We start from the raw sequence: 14,090 nt of genomic DNA on the forward strand, positions 1-14,090 counted from the left end.
AAAACATATTCTTCCCCAAAGTATGCAAAGCTTTTAAGGCAAAGGGAGGGGCTCAAGAAACCACAGAAGTGGATAGCAAAGTTTCTGCTGGGAGGACATTGGAAGAGGTACAGGTTTCTGGCACTTTGAACCTCATTTATTCTTTGTTCTGATCGTTTGCTTTATCTTGTCCCGAATTCCTGATCTAAAGGCGATCTCCTTTTCCTCGATCTTTTATTCGGTAACCTAGTGAAATTCAGAGCCAGAATAAATCAAGTTTCATAACAGGAATGTGCTTCATTTTGCATAGCTTTCCTATAGGATGCTATTAAAAAACCACCTTTCTATTTAAGCCTGCAGTGACACTGCAGTTGGCATTCGCTGCGGCTCTAAGAATTGGTTCCCAACATGCACAATTTGCACTTCCCAAGCTCTTCTCCCTGCAGAAGCCTGTGTGCTGTGCTCAGGGCGCTGCAGGCTCCTCGGCACGATCCCAGCCACCGGCACTGGGGGCTGCCAGCATTTGGAGCCCTTCTTAGGCCTTCGGGTAAATCTTCTGCACAGTCGGGCAAAAAAATGCTGTCGACAAGAGGGTGCCTTGTGAGAGGGCCGAGCGGAGCTCGCTGGCACTCCGGGGTGCTGCCACGGAGCATCCTCATGCTCGGGAGTTGCAGCCGCAGGCCGTCCCTGGAGGCCGAGGGCCCCGCATAATGCAGCGTCCGCTCCCCCTCGCACTGGAGCGATTGGAAACTGACATGTGTAATATGCAGCATCTGCTGAGGCTGCCCCGGCCTGCAGGCAGGAGCGAGGGAAGCTCGGGAGGCTCCGGGAGCTCCCTGCTGCCAGACCAGGGATGCGAATCCCCCTCGGCTGCTCCTCGGGAGCAGAGGCTGCGAGGCGGGAAGGGGCAGGGAAGGAGGGACGGGGCAGGGAAGCAGAGGCGCCTCTCGTGGCGTGGGTGCTGCTCGCCGCGTGTGAGGAAAGTTTCTTTACAGTTATTTCCAGCCACTTTATTATCATGTATTCTTTAATGCAGAATCAAGGTGTGGGGGGCTTGTTCTTTTCCGCCAGTCCCTCGGGTACTACATTTCTAACATCGGAAAGATGTAAAAACAAACAAACAAACAACAACACGCGGCCGGGCCGCGCTGACGCCTCTCTCTGCCTCCGCAGCCCGGCGCGAGCAGCCGCGGAGCCCACGCGGGCGGCGCGGAGCCGCCACCCGCCGCCGCCTCCTCCTCGTCCTCGGCCTCCTCGTCGCAGCCGCGGGAGCCCTTCGCGCCGAGCCACGGCAGCGCCTTCCACCTGCCCGAGCCGCAGCACCCGGCGGCCGCCGCGCTCTACTACTGCAGCTCCACGCTGCCCGCGCCGCGCCTCAGCTCGCCGCTCGCCGCGGCCCCGCTCGCGGGCTCGCCCACCAAGGTGGCGGGCGCCGCCTACGGCGCCGCGCCGCGCGGCTCCTCCCCCAAGCAGTCGCCCGGCCGCCTGGCCAAGTCGTACAGCACCAGCTCGCCCATCAACATCGTGGTGTCCTCCGCGGCGGGGCTCTCGCCGCTGCGCGTCACCTCGCCGCCCCCCGCGCACTCCAGCCTCGCCGCCGCCGCCTCCTCCTCGCCCATCCACCAGCTGAGCTCCGCCATCGGCACGTACGCCACGCTCTCGCCCACCAAGCGGCTCGTGCACGCCGCCGAGCAGTACGGCAAGCACTCGCAGGAGCTCTATGCCACCGCCACGCTGCAGAGACCCGGCTCGCTAGCAGGTAAGCGCCGAGCCGCCCCGCGCCCCCCCGAGCCGCCCCGAGCCGCCCCGAGCCGCCCCGCGCCGCCCCGAGCCGCCGGGCACCTCGCGCCGCGCGGCTGCTGTGGCACCAAACGAGCGGTCCCCGTGGCCGTTTTACATCAGTCGGCAGCAGGGAGAGCCCCCCTCCCGGGCGGGGAAAAAAGCCCCTTCTCCCGCCTTTCACTCTTTTTTGATCTTTCGGATACTAGGTAACCCCTCCTCTTCCAGAGGTTAAAGGACTTCGGGCTCCTTGTTTTACCCCGCGTTTTGGTAGCGGGTGTGTGTCCATGCCGAAGGCTCTCCCTACCCCGAGGGAGGCCGGGAGGCTGGCGCAGGGAAATGGGCTTTCCCGCTTTCCCGCGGGGCTCCGCTTCCTCGGACGAGTTTCGGGCCGCGCGGCACGAGCTGGCGGCGCCGCCGAGCTGCAGGTGGCGGGTCCCGGGCGAGCCCCGCGAGCTGCTCCCGCCGCGGGGCTGCCAGCGCGCTGCCCTCGGGGGCTGCTCAACACAGCGGCTTCGGGTGCTCGTTTCTTTCTTCTTCTTCTTCTTTTTTTTTTTTTTTTTTTTTTTTTTTGTTCTCAGAATTTCCCGTTTCATTGCTATAGTAACGGCTGCTATGCTCGTATGTTCCCTCGCCTGACATAAATAGATTGGAGGATAAATAGGAGACGCGAGGAGGTCTTGCTGTATTAGGCAGGCAGGTGCCCAACTTTCTTAGTGGAGTTAAAGCCCCTTCTCTTCCTCCCGTCACCCACCCCCATCGCTCCAGGGCTTCTTGGCATCATACCCAATTCCACTGAAACGTGTCTAAAAATGCACATAATAAAATATGGTCTCAATGTATCTCCTTATGAGGACGATTCAGAACTTTTCTTACTTATAAAGAAAGTTTTCCAATCACCTCCTTTTTTTATTATTTTTGAAGTTCGGAGCTTGTAAAAAACATATTATCGCTTGGGCTACCTAAGTGATGTCAAAGCGGAGACCTCAGCATATTTTGATCTCTTCTGTTGTAAAACATTCATTAATCCTTTCCCAAATTATCAGGTTTTTTCGGATGATTGTGTTACGGTGGCTTCTCCGCTCTGCAGTCACTGGGAAGTCCCGCTGCTGGCGCCCCGGGTGGATACTGCCTTTGCAGAGCAAAGCAGAAACATCAGGTTCCCGAGGAGTTTCTCTTTTAGGGATTTTTGCAACTTCATGCTGTAACAAAAGTTGTTTAAAAAGCCACGGAAGGGAACTGTTAGTATGAAAGGAAAAGAAGGTAATTAAACTTACATACCTAGGACTTGCCAGTATTCCCTGATTTTTCTTTACCTTTGTTCTTGGATAAAAGTCTCTGCCTGTGGAAGTTTCTAACATCCTTAGTCCTTATTTCCCTTTATGCAATTTTAGCTTTGGATGATTTGTTTTTTATTTGTTCATTAAGATAACTTTTGTAGTTTTGTAGAACCTATGGTGGGAGGTAAATTGAAGCTTGTTATTTAGGGCTTAAGCACTGCCATAATGACCTTATAGTGTTAAATAGAGACGTTGTCCTACGTAGACCCAAATCAGAAAGTGGATTTGGACCTTTTTAGACTAGTTGGCCAGTAGTGTTATACATGCACTCCTAAAGGTGTTTTCTACTTTGATTTGAGTAAAAGTTAAGAAAATGACTTTTCTTTTCCTTGTTGTTGTTTGCTTGTTTATTTTCTAAGATCTCTTTTAGTTAATAAAAGCTTTTTTACTGAACTTTTTTCCTATGTCTTGCATGACTTAGGTGTTTCTTTTCCTGTCTCTACTTGGGACCTGCTGTTCTTTGGACCAAATTGCTGGTTATGGATTAGTTGTGTGTGTGTCAAAAAAATGCTTATAGATTATGTGGCTTTAGGAAATTCCTTGTGCTTTTTGGCTTTTTTTCTTTTTATGTGTTTGTGAGGGGGATAATGATCAGTCGTTTGACCTTGATAATAATTATGTAAAAATTAAACTAACTTCTCCAAGTATTGTGCTGACGGGGAAAAAAAGGTAATGACTTTCTGAGTTCTGTATGTCATAGGGGTTTTCTTTTAAGGTATGCCACAAATCTCAGGATCTTAAAAATAAGATAAGGAATGCAGATTTCTGTAATGACAGTAAGTATTTAGTGATAGACGTGCTGAGGTAGTATTGCTGCTATAAAGGAAAAATAGTTCAAAGCAGAAGCAACAGCGTGTTGGTAAATACTATTTTCTTTTTCCCCACGGTGGTGACATGCTTTTCAAGTAGTTCTTGAAGTGAGCGTTACCACGTGGCCCATTCCTTTGCAAAAGTTTCCTGTTGCAAATTTACTTTCATTATCTTCCTTTAACATTCTGGGACATGTTCATTGCAGTCTCCCAGTCATTCAGGAGGTTGCATATTTGCAAATGATATCAAGTGCCTGACTAATTTGCAGAATTTTACTGGATTCACCCAAGTCAGTGGACTGTGTGCATGTTTAAAATGCTGTCTGCTTTAGAGTTGGATCGGATCAGATGTTGTGGTTGCTACTAAGGCTTTTTTTTTTCTTTTTTTCCCTGTAGACGTTTTTGCTTAGAACAGTTTGTGGTCTTGAACTTTAAGGATATTATATTTTTACAGGAGTTTTCTGCCTGTTGATTTAGAAATCAAACCTATCAGTGAAGGAGAGCAAGCAACTGTATGCTGAAAACCTAATGTTCAATAAATGGGATTTTTGCTTGCTCACTACATCCTTGGGTGTTTTTTCTTCCTTTGGGGGAGGAGGAGGAGTGAAGAGCGGTTGTCACATTACCCTGATTGATGGTTTGCCATTCGTATGTATGTGTCATCACAAGGAGGCTGCTGCTCAAAGCAATCCTCCCCCCCCTTTTTTTTTTTTCTCCAGGAAGAAAAGACAAGTGTTGTGTAGTGATTACTGTGAATGCAAGTAGTGCTTTATTTATTTATTTATTTATTTATTTTTACATGATAGTAGGAATTTGTCCCAGAGCTCGCTTCTGAATGCAGCCGCGTCCCCAAGTGCTAAACTGAGCAGGACCAGCGTGAGGGGTAGGGGTTTGATAGATTAGGGTGAAAATGTGCAGCGTGAACATATATTGCCCCAAACTGAATCCGTGTAAGACTGAGCTGAAGGGAGGACATTGCTTATATTCCAACAAAAGTTAATGATGAAGCCAGCTGAGGTTATAAAAATGGCAGTTCTTAGGCTACACTGTGCAAAAGCTTGTGTAGATTTACTCTCAAGTGAGTAACCATTGCTTTGCTGCAAGCAGTCCCTAAGAGCTAAAAGGAAAATAAATACAACTCAAGACTGTGCCATTCTCTGTCATTTGTATCAAAAGGTTAGGTTTAAGAAATGAGCGTGGGTATGAATCACTCTGTATAATGTTAGTTTTGTGAAAAGAAGATGGTGCAGCCCTTTTTTTCTGTAATTATGATGTATTCCATTGAAGCAACACCTGAAACACAAATGTTTCAGTTGCTTCTCAAAGCATCAGTGCTTGCTCTCTTGTCTGCAAGCAGAATCTTCTTCTAAGTCTCTCTCAAATCAAAATGTGAAGCCCTGTCCTTTCTAAAATAGGACTGTCTGTGTGCACGTGTTATTACTACTACATTAACACTCATTTATAAAACTGTGACATGAGTTAATATGTGAAATATGCTTTCTAGGCTTCGTTGTGCAAAGAATTCTAAGTTTATCAGGGTCTTAACTGGTTCCTTCTGCTCCTTCATCTGTCTTGCCTTGCTCTTCTCCCTCCTTCCCGGGGACCTTCCTCTCCCTTTCTCCTTCCATATGCCTTTCATTGCACACGACACGGTGAACCCTGCTTCCCTGTTGAGGTTTATGGCAGGACTGCAGTTTAATGGAGAGTGTTGGCATGTTTTAGCATTTTGGTGTATGATCATATGGGGCGACCGTGTATGAGATGGCTCTGAAGTATATTACCACTACTGTGCATGTAGATATCCTGTAAATTGCATGAGAATACAGGAGTATCAATTTGTCATTGGTTTGCTGCAATCTTAAAAATATCTAATAAGTCTAGTAAACGATGCTGTGCTCTGTGTTTGTGCTGGGATGGCCGTATCACTGCTTGTGGCACATGGGCATCTACCCCCCCTCTCCTACCTTCACCGGGGGGAGAAAAAGCTCTTGGAGCAGAGCTGGGCACTGTTCGAATCGGTGCTGCTGCCGACCTGAGTGAAAATCATCCTCTCTGAGGGATAGATGCTTTATATAGTATATAAACTATATGCGAGCAAAGTATTTTTTTAGACTGTACCAAAACCATATCCCTCGCGCTGCTCCTTGGTTCGCAAGTGTAGACAAAGTTTCTGGCAATTGCATCCAAATGCTTCATCATTCAGCTTCTGAGCAGAGCATCTTAAATAGTGACGGGCGAGTAAAGTGTTAACCCCAAGCCTGCGTGAAATCACCTCAGGAAAAAAATCAAACCCTGTGTGATTTAAAATTACCGTGAGAGAGACAGGGCCGAGCTAATAAAGCAGTGTAGGTGTGAAGTGCACTTAAACTTTGGACAAGTAAGGAAGGAGGATCACTGGGTTTTTGGCTTTAAGGTAAAGGGTGAAGCTCACAATATCTACCTATCTAGAAGGACACTCCGTTGTTTCCCTTGACTATTTTTCTTTTGTTTTTGCAGAATCCTGTGACTGTTTCTTTTATAGGGGGAACAAAATTACTCCGTTAATTTCAACCAAAATAGTTTTCAATTGATTTTTTTTTCCCTCAAGATTTTGTTTTGTTTTCATTAGCTGGAAATTTCTTGCACTGGGCTGCCACAGTCTTTGCATGTGAGATATTGTGTTAATGCCCTTTTGTTCTGGGACAGGCAGCACAGACCTGGATTTTTTTCTCCTCCTCCAGCTCTTTTTTTGTTTTGAGGCTCTTCCTTTAAGCCAGCAAGACAAAATACGGAGATTTTGAGGCCTCCAGAAATATTTCTTCATTAATTCCTATGTCAAATAGTAATCAGTCTTACAGTTCAGTATCTTCTATGGAGCTTCTCATGCTGGACTGTTTTATCCATACTGTAACCTGGAGAGTCGAAGTGCTGCTCAGGGAGTCCAAGTCGGGACAGCTGTGCCAGGCAGCTGGTGACAGCACCATGACAGCAAGTGCATTTTGCTGTTCTTTGCCACTAATTCTACCCCCACCTCTTCCTTCAGTGATAATTATGTTATTGGTTGGTACAAGAAAAATCATTTAGAGTGCAGTGGGGTTCGAGTCCCCGTCGTACCAGATACATGAAATGGACAGCCTTTAGCAATAAGGCAGAAGGAATAAGATCAGTGTCTTTGCAGAGTCCTGTTATTGCCATGATTTTTGTTGCTGTGTTTTTCAGGTCAACATCACATAAACTTGTTTTGCTCACAGAGACGGGCCAGGTGACAAAGGGCCAGCTAATGCAGCCCCATCTACACGGACATGTTTTTGAGCCAGTGAACCTGAGCTTTCATTTACTCTGGCAGCAGGTGCTACAGATATGTCTGAACTCGCATCCTGTTCCATACTACTTCCCTACTTTCTTTTCACTTCTTCTTTTTTTATTTTTTGCTGTTGTAAATCGCCGACTTTAACTTCTGAGTGGGCTTTCCAAGGGGGAGGAAATCAAATAAGTATTTCAGAACAGCAAGCCCTTAGCAGAGGAAGCCTGTCTGCAGCTCTGTTGAAAACAGATTCCACTGATAGGAAATTGCAGGTAGTTTAACTGGATGCCTGTGACAAACCAAGTGGCAGCAGCTGGTTTCCTGCTTCTTCAGTGAATATAACATCAGCCAGAGATACTGCTGATGGGCACTTGAGCCTTTGCTGCTGCTTCTAGCCACTCAGCCTGGCGTGGAGTTTCTACCCTCTGCCCTTGGGCATTCTCAGCACACCCTGCAGGGCAGGATTGAAGGGTTCTTCATAAACGCGCAGGCAACTGGAGGGAAATTTTTAAGACTGTCAGAGTGAAGTTTAAACTGTTAAACTGTGAAGTCTCTGCTTCGATACCCTATTTAAAAAGAAATAGTATGGAAAAGAGCTGAAGTTGGCAAGAGACTAGCAGTGAGGAATCAGTGCTCATACCAGAAAGATGCTTAATCTGAGGATCTGAAATTATCTGTCGGATTTTCTTGCCTTTTGACATTCCCTCGTTACATACAGTTGGAGAGCAGTGTTTTAGAAATCTAGCTTTTTGAAACTTTTCTGTAGAGAAGTATGAATATATTAGCCGGTGTTGGCGCTCAAATCCATGCAGATGCTTGAATTTGCTTGCTCGTGTTTGTCCATGTATTTTTTAGTATCTGAGGTTAGAGGAGGTTAGGGCCATGGGGACTGCGATGGGTCCGTCCGCTTGGTCTCGTGGGCACAGCCGTGGGGCTGAGCCTTGGCTGTTCCTGTTGTTACCCCGCTGTCTGTCTGATCCGAAGGATATCCTGGTGTGCCAGGTCTCTCCTTCAGTCACCTTGTGTGTGATTCTGGGTACTGCCAACTGTCCTCTTCCTTTGACTCACTTATTCAAAGTAGGGAAGAGTGGAGGTGCAGGGGATGGCGAGGATACGGGAAGGCTCCCCTAATGATGCTCTTCTGATGCTTGCGCCTTAGAGGCAGTTACGTGAAGTAATCAGCATGTAACGGGGGATTTGGTGGGAAACACAGTAGCTTTTTGTCCTAGTGTACACACAGCAGATTTCAAAGCAATGCAAGTGCCTCAGATCACAAGTGAAGTGATTAGTTATGGTGGGAAAAGCTCCTGCAAGCAGGGGAGGTGAGGAAAGCGCCCTTTATTTAGGGCAGAAGATTGGGTGGGAAGCTCTTGTGCAGAGAGATGCAAAGTGCTCACAGGAGCTGTGGGAAATGCAGAAACAACAGGGCCCAAGTTCTCTCTGGGAGAGGTTGTGAGAGATAAATGAGGTAATTTTGCCCTTAGTGTAGGGTCAGACTCGAAGATTGTCTCGCTGTGGACCCAGAAAGGAGAGCATACTTTTCATTTCTGTGCTGAGTGGTCTTGCAGAGGACAGAGAGAGACTCTCTCATGATAATGAACTCGTGGAACTGTATTTAGTCTGAGTGGGGAGAAGCAGAAGTCAGACTTTAATAACACCCAAGTTGGAAGGACCAAGCAGTGACTCATCTCACAGTTACCAGGCTCAGCATACGGAGCTGCCAGTTGGGTGACATAGATCCTAATAAGTACATCAAGTTGCAATTTGTAGTTTATGACTGAGGAATAGGAAAGTGCTATATGAGTTGGAATATGAGTGGCCTTGAGTCACAGGTAGTCCTCATTTTCCTAAGGGAAATTTTACATTCACTTTTCTCTCTCTTGCACAGTCTGCAAAAGTTTTGCTGTGGAGCCCCCACCTCCACCACCCCCTACCCTGGTGCAGGGCCGCTGCTTTTATCAGACAGGCAGCTGTGCTGCTCTCGGCCTCCAAAGCCGTTTGATCATAGGGCTGAGGTTGCCTCTGGATTTGGGCAGTGCCGCCCACGAAGAAAACAGGGCCGGAGAAGCGGCTGTGGCCCCCGATCCCGAAGGAGCCTCTCCATTCATGTCCCCAAGGGGCTTCCTGTTCAGCAGGGCACAGCGACGTGTGTGTTTGCTCGCCAAAAGGTGCCACAAGCTCTTCAAAGGTTTCGCATCAAAGCTCTTGCAGTTTGGCCTGCCGGGAGAAACGAGCTGAATTCTGTAAGGATTTTTTTTTTCTTTATTTTCAGTGGGAGACGACCGTTCCCCTGTTTGGGGTTAGGAGGCCCTTGAGAAAGGGAGGGCAGAGTAACAGAATTATAGATACAGCTCCTGACAGCGCTTTGCTAGATAGTGCAAAGAAAGTTAATTGAAAAGGAGATGAAAGACACAAAGGTAAGTGGGTAATAGGGTAATCTGCACCGTGAGTCCACCAGAGCAAGATTATGTCAGAATAATCTGCTAACTGACCATTTCTTAGGTTGTATTTTATGCCTTTCTGTTCCCTGGGAGGACTCTTGAGTAAAGCGTTTTTGGTAGGGTTGCTTGGGAAGTGCTTGCTCAGCCAGGACGTGGTGACAGATAATCTTGCAAGAGTCATGCTGGGGAAGGCTCTGGCAAAAGCAGAGTTGATAGTCTGTTATTCTGCAAATAGAATTATTGGGAGGGAAGGATGCTGCTAGTGAAGTCCCTCAAAGAGAACTCTTCAGGCCATTAAAAATATATATATATTTTTTTATTATCTTGGCAAAAAGCAGAACAGGAATATGCCAAGGCAACTTCCTGATAATGCAGCATTAGGAAGCATTTTTGGTAGAGAGGATGATCAAATGCCGTGTAGAAAGAATTTCACAGATCAGAAGGAAGCAACAAAATTGGAGCTGAGCTAATAGTTCGACTAATAGCTTGTTATAAATATAGGTGCTTTGGCTAAAAGGAGGAGCAGGGGAGGACCTGAGTGGCCTGCTTGACTGTACTGTGCCTAAGCCACCTCTGTGAGCTGAGCATGGCCCAACAGTCGTCTTCACACGGATCTGATCTGTGTCCTGTCTTGATTACTGTCCCGTCCTGAGAGTTAGAGAATTCAGCAAGTACTATCTTAGCCTGAAATCTTTTTAAATGTTTTTTTTTTTTCCTGAAGGGCGCTAGATTGTGATGGTGAATTATTTGCAAGTCCCTGTTTTTCTCAGTCTGCAGTAGGTTTTGGGAGTGAAGACGATAAAGAACAGTGGCTTGTTCATCGATTTAAAAACCCCACTAAATTTGCTTGATCAAGAACATACTGCTTTGCAGAGCAGGGCACAGCTTGCAGCGATTCTCTTTAGCTGGTCATATGAGCTTGGACTTATGGGCTTCATAGGGGAGACAACCATTTCATATGGAGATGTGCTGATTTGCATTTATGGATAATCAGGAACTAATTGCTCCTGGCAGCTCAAAATCCCTCAAGTGTTTTCCACCTCAGGACTAAAGTGCATCGCGTCGTTCTCCTTGTCTGAAGTCTTCGCAGACGCTCAACTTTTCCCACGGTTTATTGCAAGCTGTGAACACATTTTGCACCTTCCCTCTGTAGGTCTGGCTGCCTTTTGCTGGTGACCCCTCTCACCATTTGTTTCTTGCAGCGTTTGCCACAGCCGCTGCTTCTTAGCCTGGGCGCTCCGACCGAGTGGCAGGACTGTCCCCCCTTGGGGTCCTTTCCTTGTCACGCTTCTCAGGGAGAATCTGCACCTGGGAGGTTAAGGCCATGTCGTAAAGCTGCTTCTTTACACAAGGCTTTCTTTGAGGTGTTGAAACATTTGTACTAAATGTTTCACTATTGTGACTACAATTTCTCTATGAATGAGTGGAGTAAAAGAGGGATCACAATTTTATAAGTGGATTGTACAGTGGTTGCTCCAGCATAAGCTCTGCTTGTTGACCACTTAAGGCACTCTTGATCTTGCTGTTAACAATGTTCCCTTTGTCTTTGCGTGCAGCGTTTCCTTCATTTAAAGCAAATCTGTTAGAATTGCTTTAAATTATAAGGATTTTAGTAATGAGTTACTCGTAAGAGTGTTAGCAGATGTTTTGTGTATGTGATATGTGCAACCTACAATTATTTGAATAATACTATAGCCATCTATATTGAACAGAATGCTGCAGTTACAGAAGTGGATAGGTCACGATCCAAACTTCTTTTACAGATATAACTAAATTATTTATTTAGATAGTATTCAAGGGGATTTTTATATAGGAATTCAATAAAACCCCTGTGTTTTCGCTCTCATATTTTAAATGCAGCAAATTTCAACCAGGTAATGAAAATGTGAGTACCCAGTATATACTGAGTGTCTAAAGAGATTCTCTTTAAATGCAACTGTAAATTCAAAGGTTAGGCTGTTTCCCCTAGAAAGTCACAGAGACTTTTGCAGTGCATTTTGTGGTGAACTCTACAAATTAGCGATTGCAAACAAATGCTCAGTGAGGAGGAGAAAGCCTCTGGTAGGAGAAAATGTTTAATATTCTTTTATGTAGAGTCATCTTCGATAGAATAAATACTCTCCAATCTAATACTTTAATCTGTTCTCCTAGTGAAATGCAAGTTTGAGTACAAAGTGTTTCAGATAAAATCTCCAAAAAGTGATGCAGTCTCATTGTAAAATGAATTACAAAAGATGAGCTGCAGAAACTCTTCTGTTAGCAAGCCCCAAAGGTGATGCCTTGGGTATATCAGCGCCTGCAATGTATATTTACTTAAGAAATATGTGCAGGATTCAACAGAAATTAGCACTTTTTGAAAGACGCTAGCATGGTCAGGGGTTCATTGGAGCCGTTTACTTGCATTTTTGCCGTTAGCAGGAAAACTGCTTCTTGGGACGGTGGACACCCATGAATGATGACGTGTTTAATCAAAAAAATAAAAAAAAATCAGGATGTCAAGTAAAAGCCAAATGGGGAATATTACAGTTGCGTGGACTTGACGCCTCATCACGCAAGTGAGTTTTCCCCTCCGGAAGCCGCTGTTCTGGTGCGCTCTCTAACCCCACATCTTGGGTGCCGGTGTCGGGCCGTGCGTTTGTGGTTGGAGCGGAGGCTCGGTGCCCTCCCCGGGCCGTGGGGAGGAAGGGGTGGTTTAGACCAAGCCCTTCGCTGAGCCAGGCCTAGGGCACCGGTGGGGTCGGGCCGGGTTCCTCTGGCCGAGGTGGCGGCGCTGCCCTGCACGTCCTTGTGGCTGCGGGGGGTGATCCGCGTGGGTTTGGGACATCTGGGCGTCGCTTTTTGCCTTTTTGTTTTTCTCTCAGCCACGTTTTCTTTTTAGACTTTCTTTAGTCTGTTAAGCAAAGCTTCAGAGAAGAGCTCTTGTTAAATAAAGGCTTGATACTGTGTTAGCTGTGCCCTGCTGCTTGGCAGCATCGTCCCACTGCTGAAGCGCTCGACCCGCCGTCAAAATGGACAACGAGAAGCAAAGGCAGAAATGGGGCTTTGTGCCCAAAGAGAGCGAAAGCTGTTCCAGGGCAGGTGTAATTCTCCTTTCCCCTTTTCTTGTGAAACTGGCAGGGTTGAGCAGGAGGGAAGAGGCATGGCTTAAGAAAAAGGCAGGAAAAAAAAAAAGATGTGAACATTCAGGTATTAAAAAATATATAGTTTCTCTCTTTTCTGCCTTGATGAAGGCAGGTTGTTGTTACTGTGTGGTAGCTGCTGGTTTGGGAGAGCTCTTGTTTTTGTTCCTTCTTCAGCGACGTTTCCCTAGATCAGAAATGAAATGGGAATTATCTCCCTGAACTTGTCTGTCACATTTAATCCGCTGCTCCTTCCTCACTATCTTTGCCTCTTATATTCTTGCTCCCAGTCACACTCCTCTTTTTCCAGTAACCATTTATTTTTGATAAAATGTTTTAAGTAGGTGAATATTTTTGAACAGAATGAGCACAGCAGCGGGAAAAAGCAAATGCTTGTGAGAGAATACAAATATGTGAGGTGGTTTTGTTTTTCTAGATTTGTACCAATATGGAATTAAAGTAAGTGAGATATTCTGCATTAAAAAGCAAAAATTGACTTAAAGGTAAACATAGAAAAATGAAGAAATTATTTGTAGCTGCATTTCTCTTTTATTACATCACTTAAGAATGAAATATAATTTCTATGTTCATTAAAAAAATAAGATGGGATAAAATTTAGCCTAGGTCTTCATGTAAGACGCAGTGAGCTTTGTCAAATGATTTTTGAAATTCAGTTTGGGATTTGTGATTTCTTTTTAAACCTTTATTCATAGCACTGATGTGCAAAGAGATGACCCTGAATCAGCGGCTGGTTTTGCAGTGTCCCTTAAGCAGCCAAAGTCAATCTCTTACGAGGAGGTTTCTCTAAGACTCTTAATCTGTTAATGGACAAATTCTGTCTGGGAGAGTGCACAGGGAGAACCATTCTGCTGAATGTGACAGTATCCTGGCAGTGAAACTCTTAATAGGTTTGACTGGACCCAGGTATTTTACAAGAAGCAACCTAAACTGTATTTACACTACTGTAGAAATATTAATTTTGAATTAATAACATCATCTTTCGAAAAAAAAAAAGGTCTTGTATGCTTAAGAATGGAGAACCCCCGCCTCATTACAGCTGATGTTTTGCTCCCTGTGGTCCTGTCACTAGCAAGTAGAGTGCCTGAGGGGCAGCTGAGGTCCCGAGGCGCAGAGCCGTCGTGTCAGCCTTTGCCCTTGCGTACCCTGCCCCAGCAGAGAAGTCCGAGACATTGGCAAGCGAGGAAAGTGTGTCCTGCAGTTCTGGGGCTTGTAGGATGCACTCGTTTTGTGGTACCGTGGAGTACAGATCAGGGGTTTGAAAGCAGAACGTGCGTGGTTTTTCTGCATGTCCGGAGCCTATCGTGAGTTGAGAGGCAACA

At 46.1% G+C, this 14,090-nt stretch overlaps 1 protein-coding gene across 3 annotated transcripts in view; it reads left to right on the forward strand.

The window, feature by feature from the left end:
• The window catches only part of CTNND2 (catenin delta 2), a 550,669-nt gene that overhangs the window by 307,806 nt on the left and 228,773 nt on the right, over positions 1-14,090 (forward strand). For all 3 annotated transcript variants that reach the window (XM_088528913.1, XM_088528914.1, XM_088528912.1), the window contains exon 7: positions 1,153-1,738. In XM_088528913.1, the coding sequence (XP_088385039.1) occupies positions 1,153-1,738 (586 nt within the window). The remainder of the gene's footprint in view (positions 1-1,152; positions 1,739-14,090) is intronic.

Source organism: Tinamus guttatus, unplaced genomic scaffold (genome assembly GCF_059628265.1).
Source record: "Tinamus guttatus ecotype Peru unplaced genomic scaffold, ASM5962826v1 Tinamus_guttatus_pri_ptg000315l, whole genome shotgun sequence".
Taxonomy (NCBI): Eukaryota; Metazoa; Chordata; class Aves; order Tinamiformes; family Tinamidae; genus Tinamus; species Tinamus guttatus.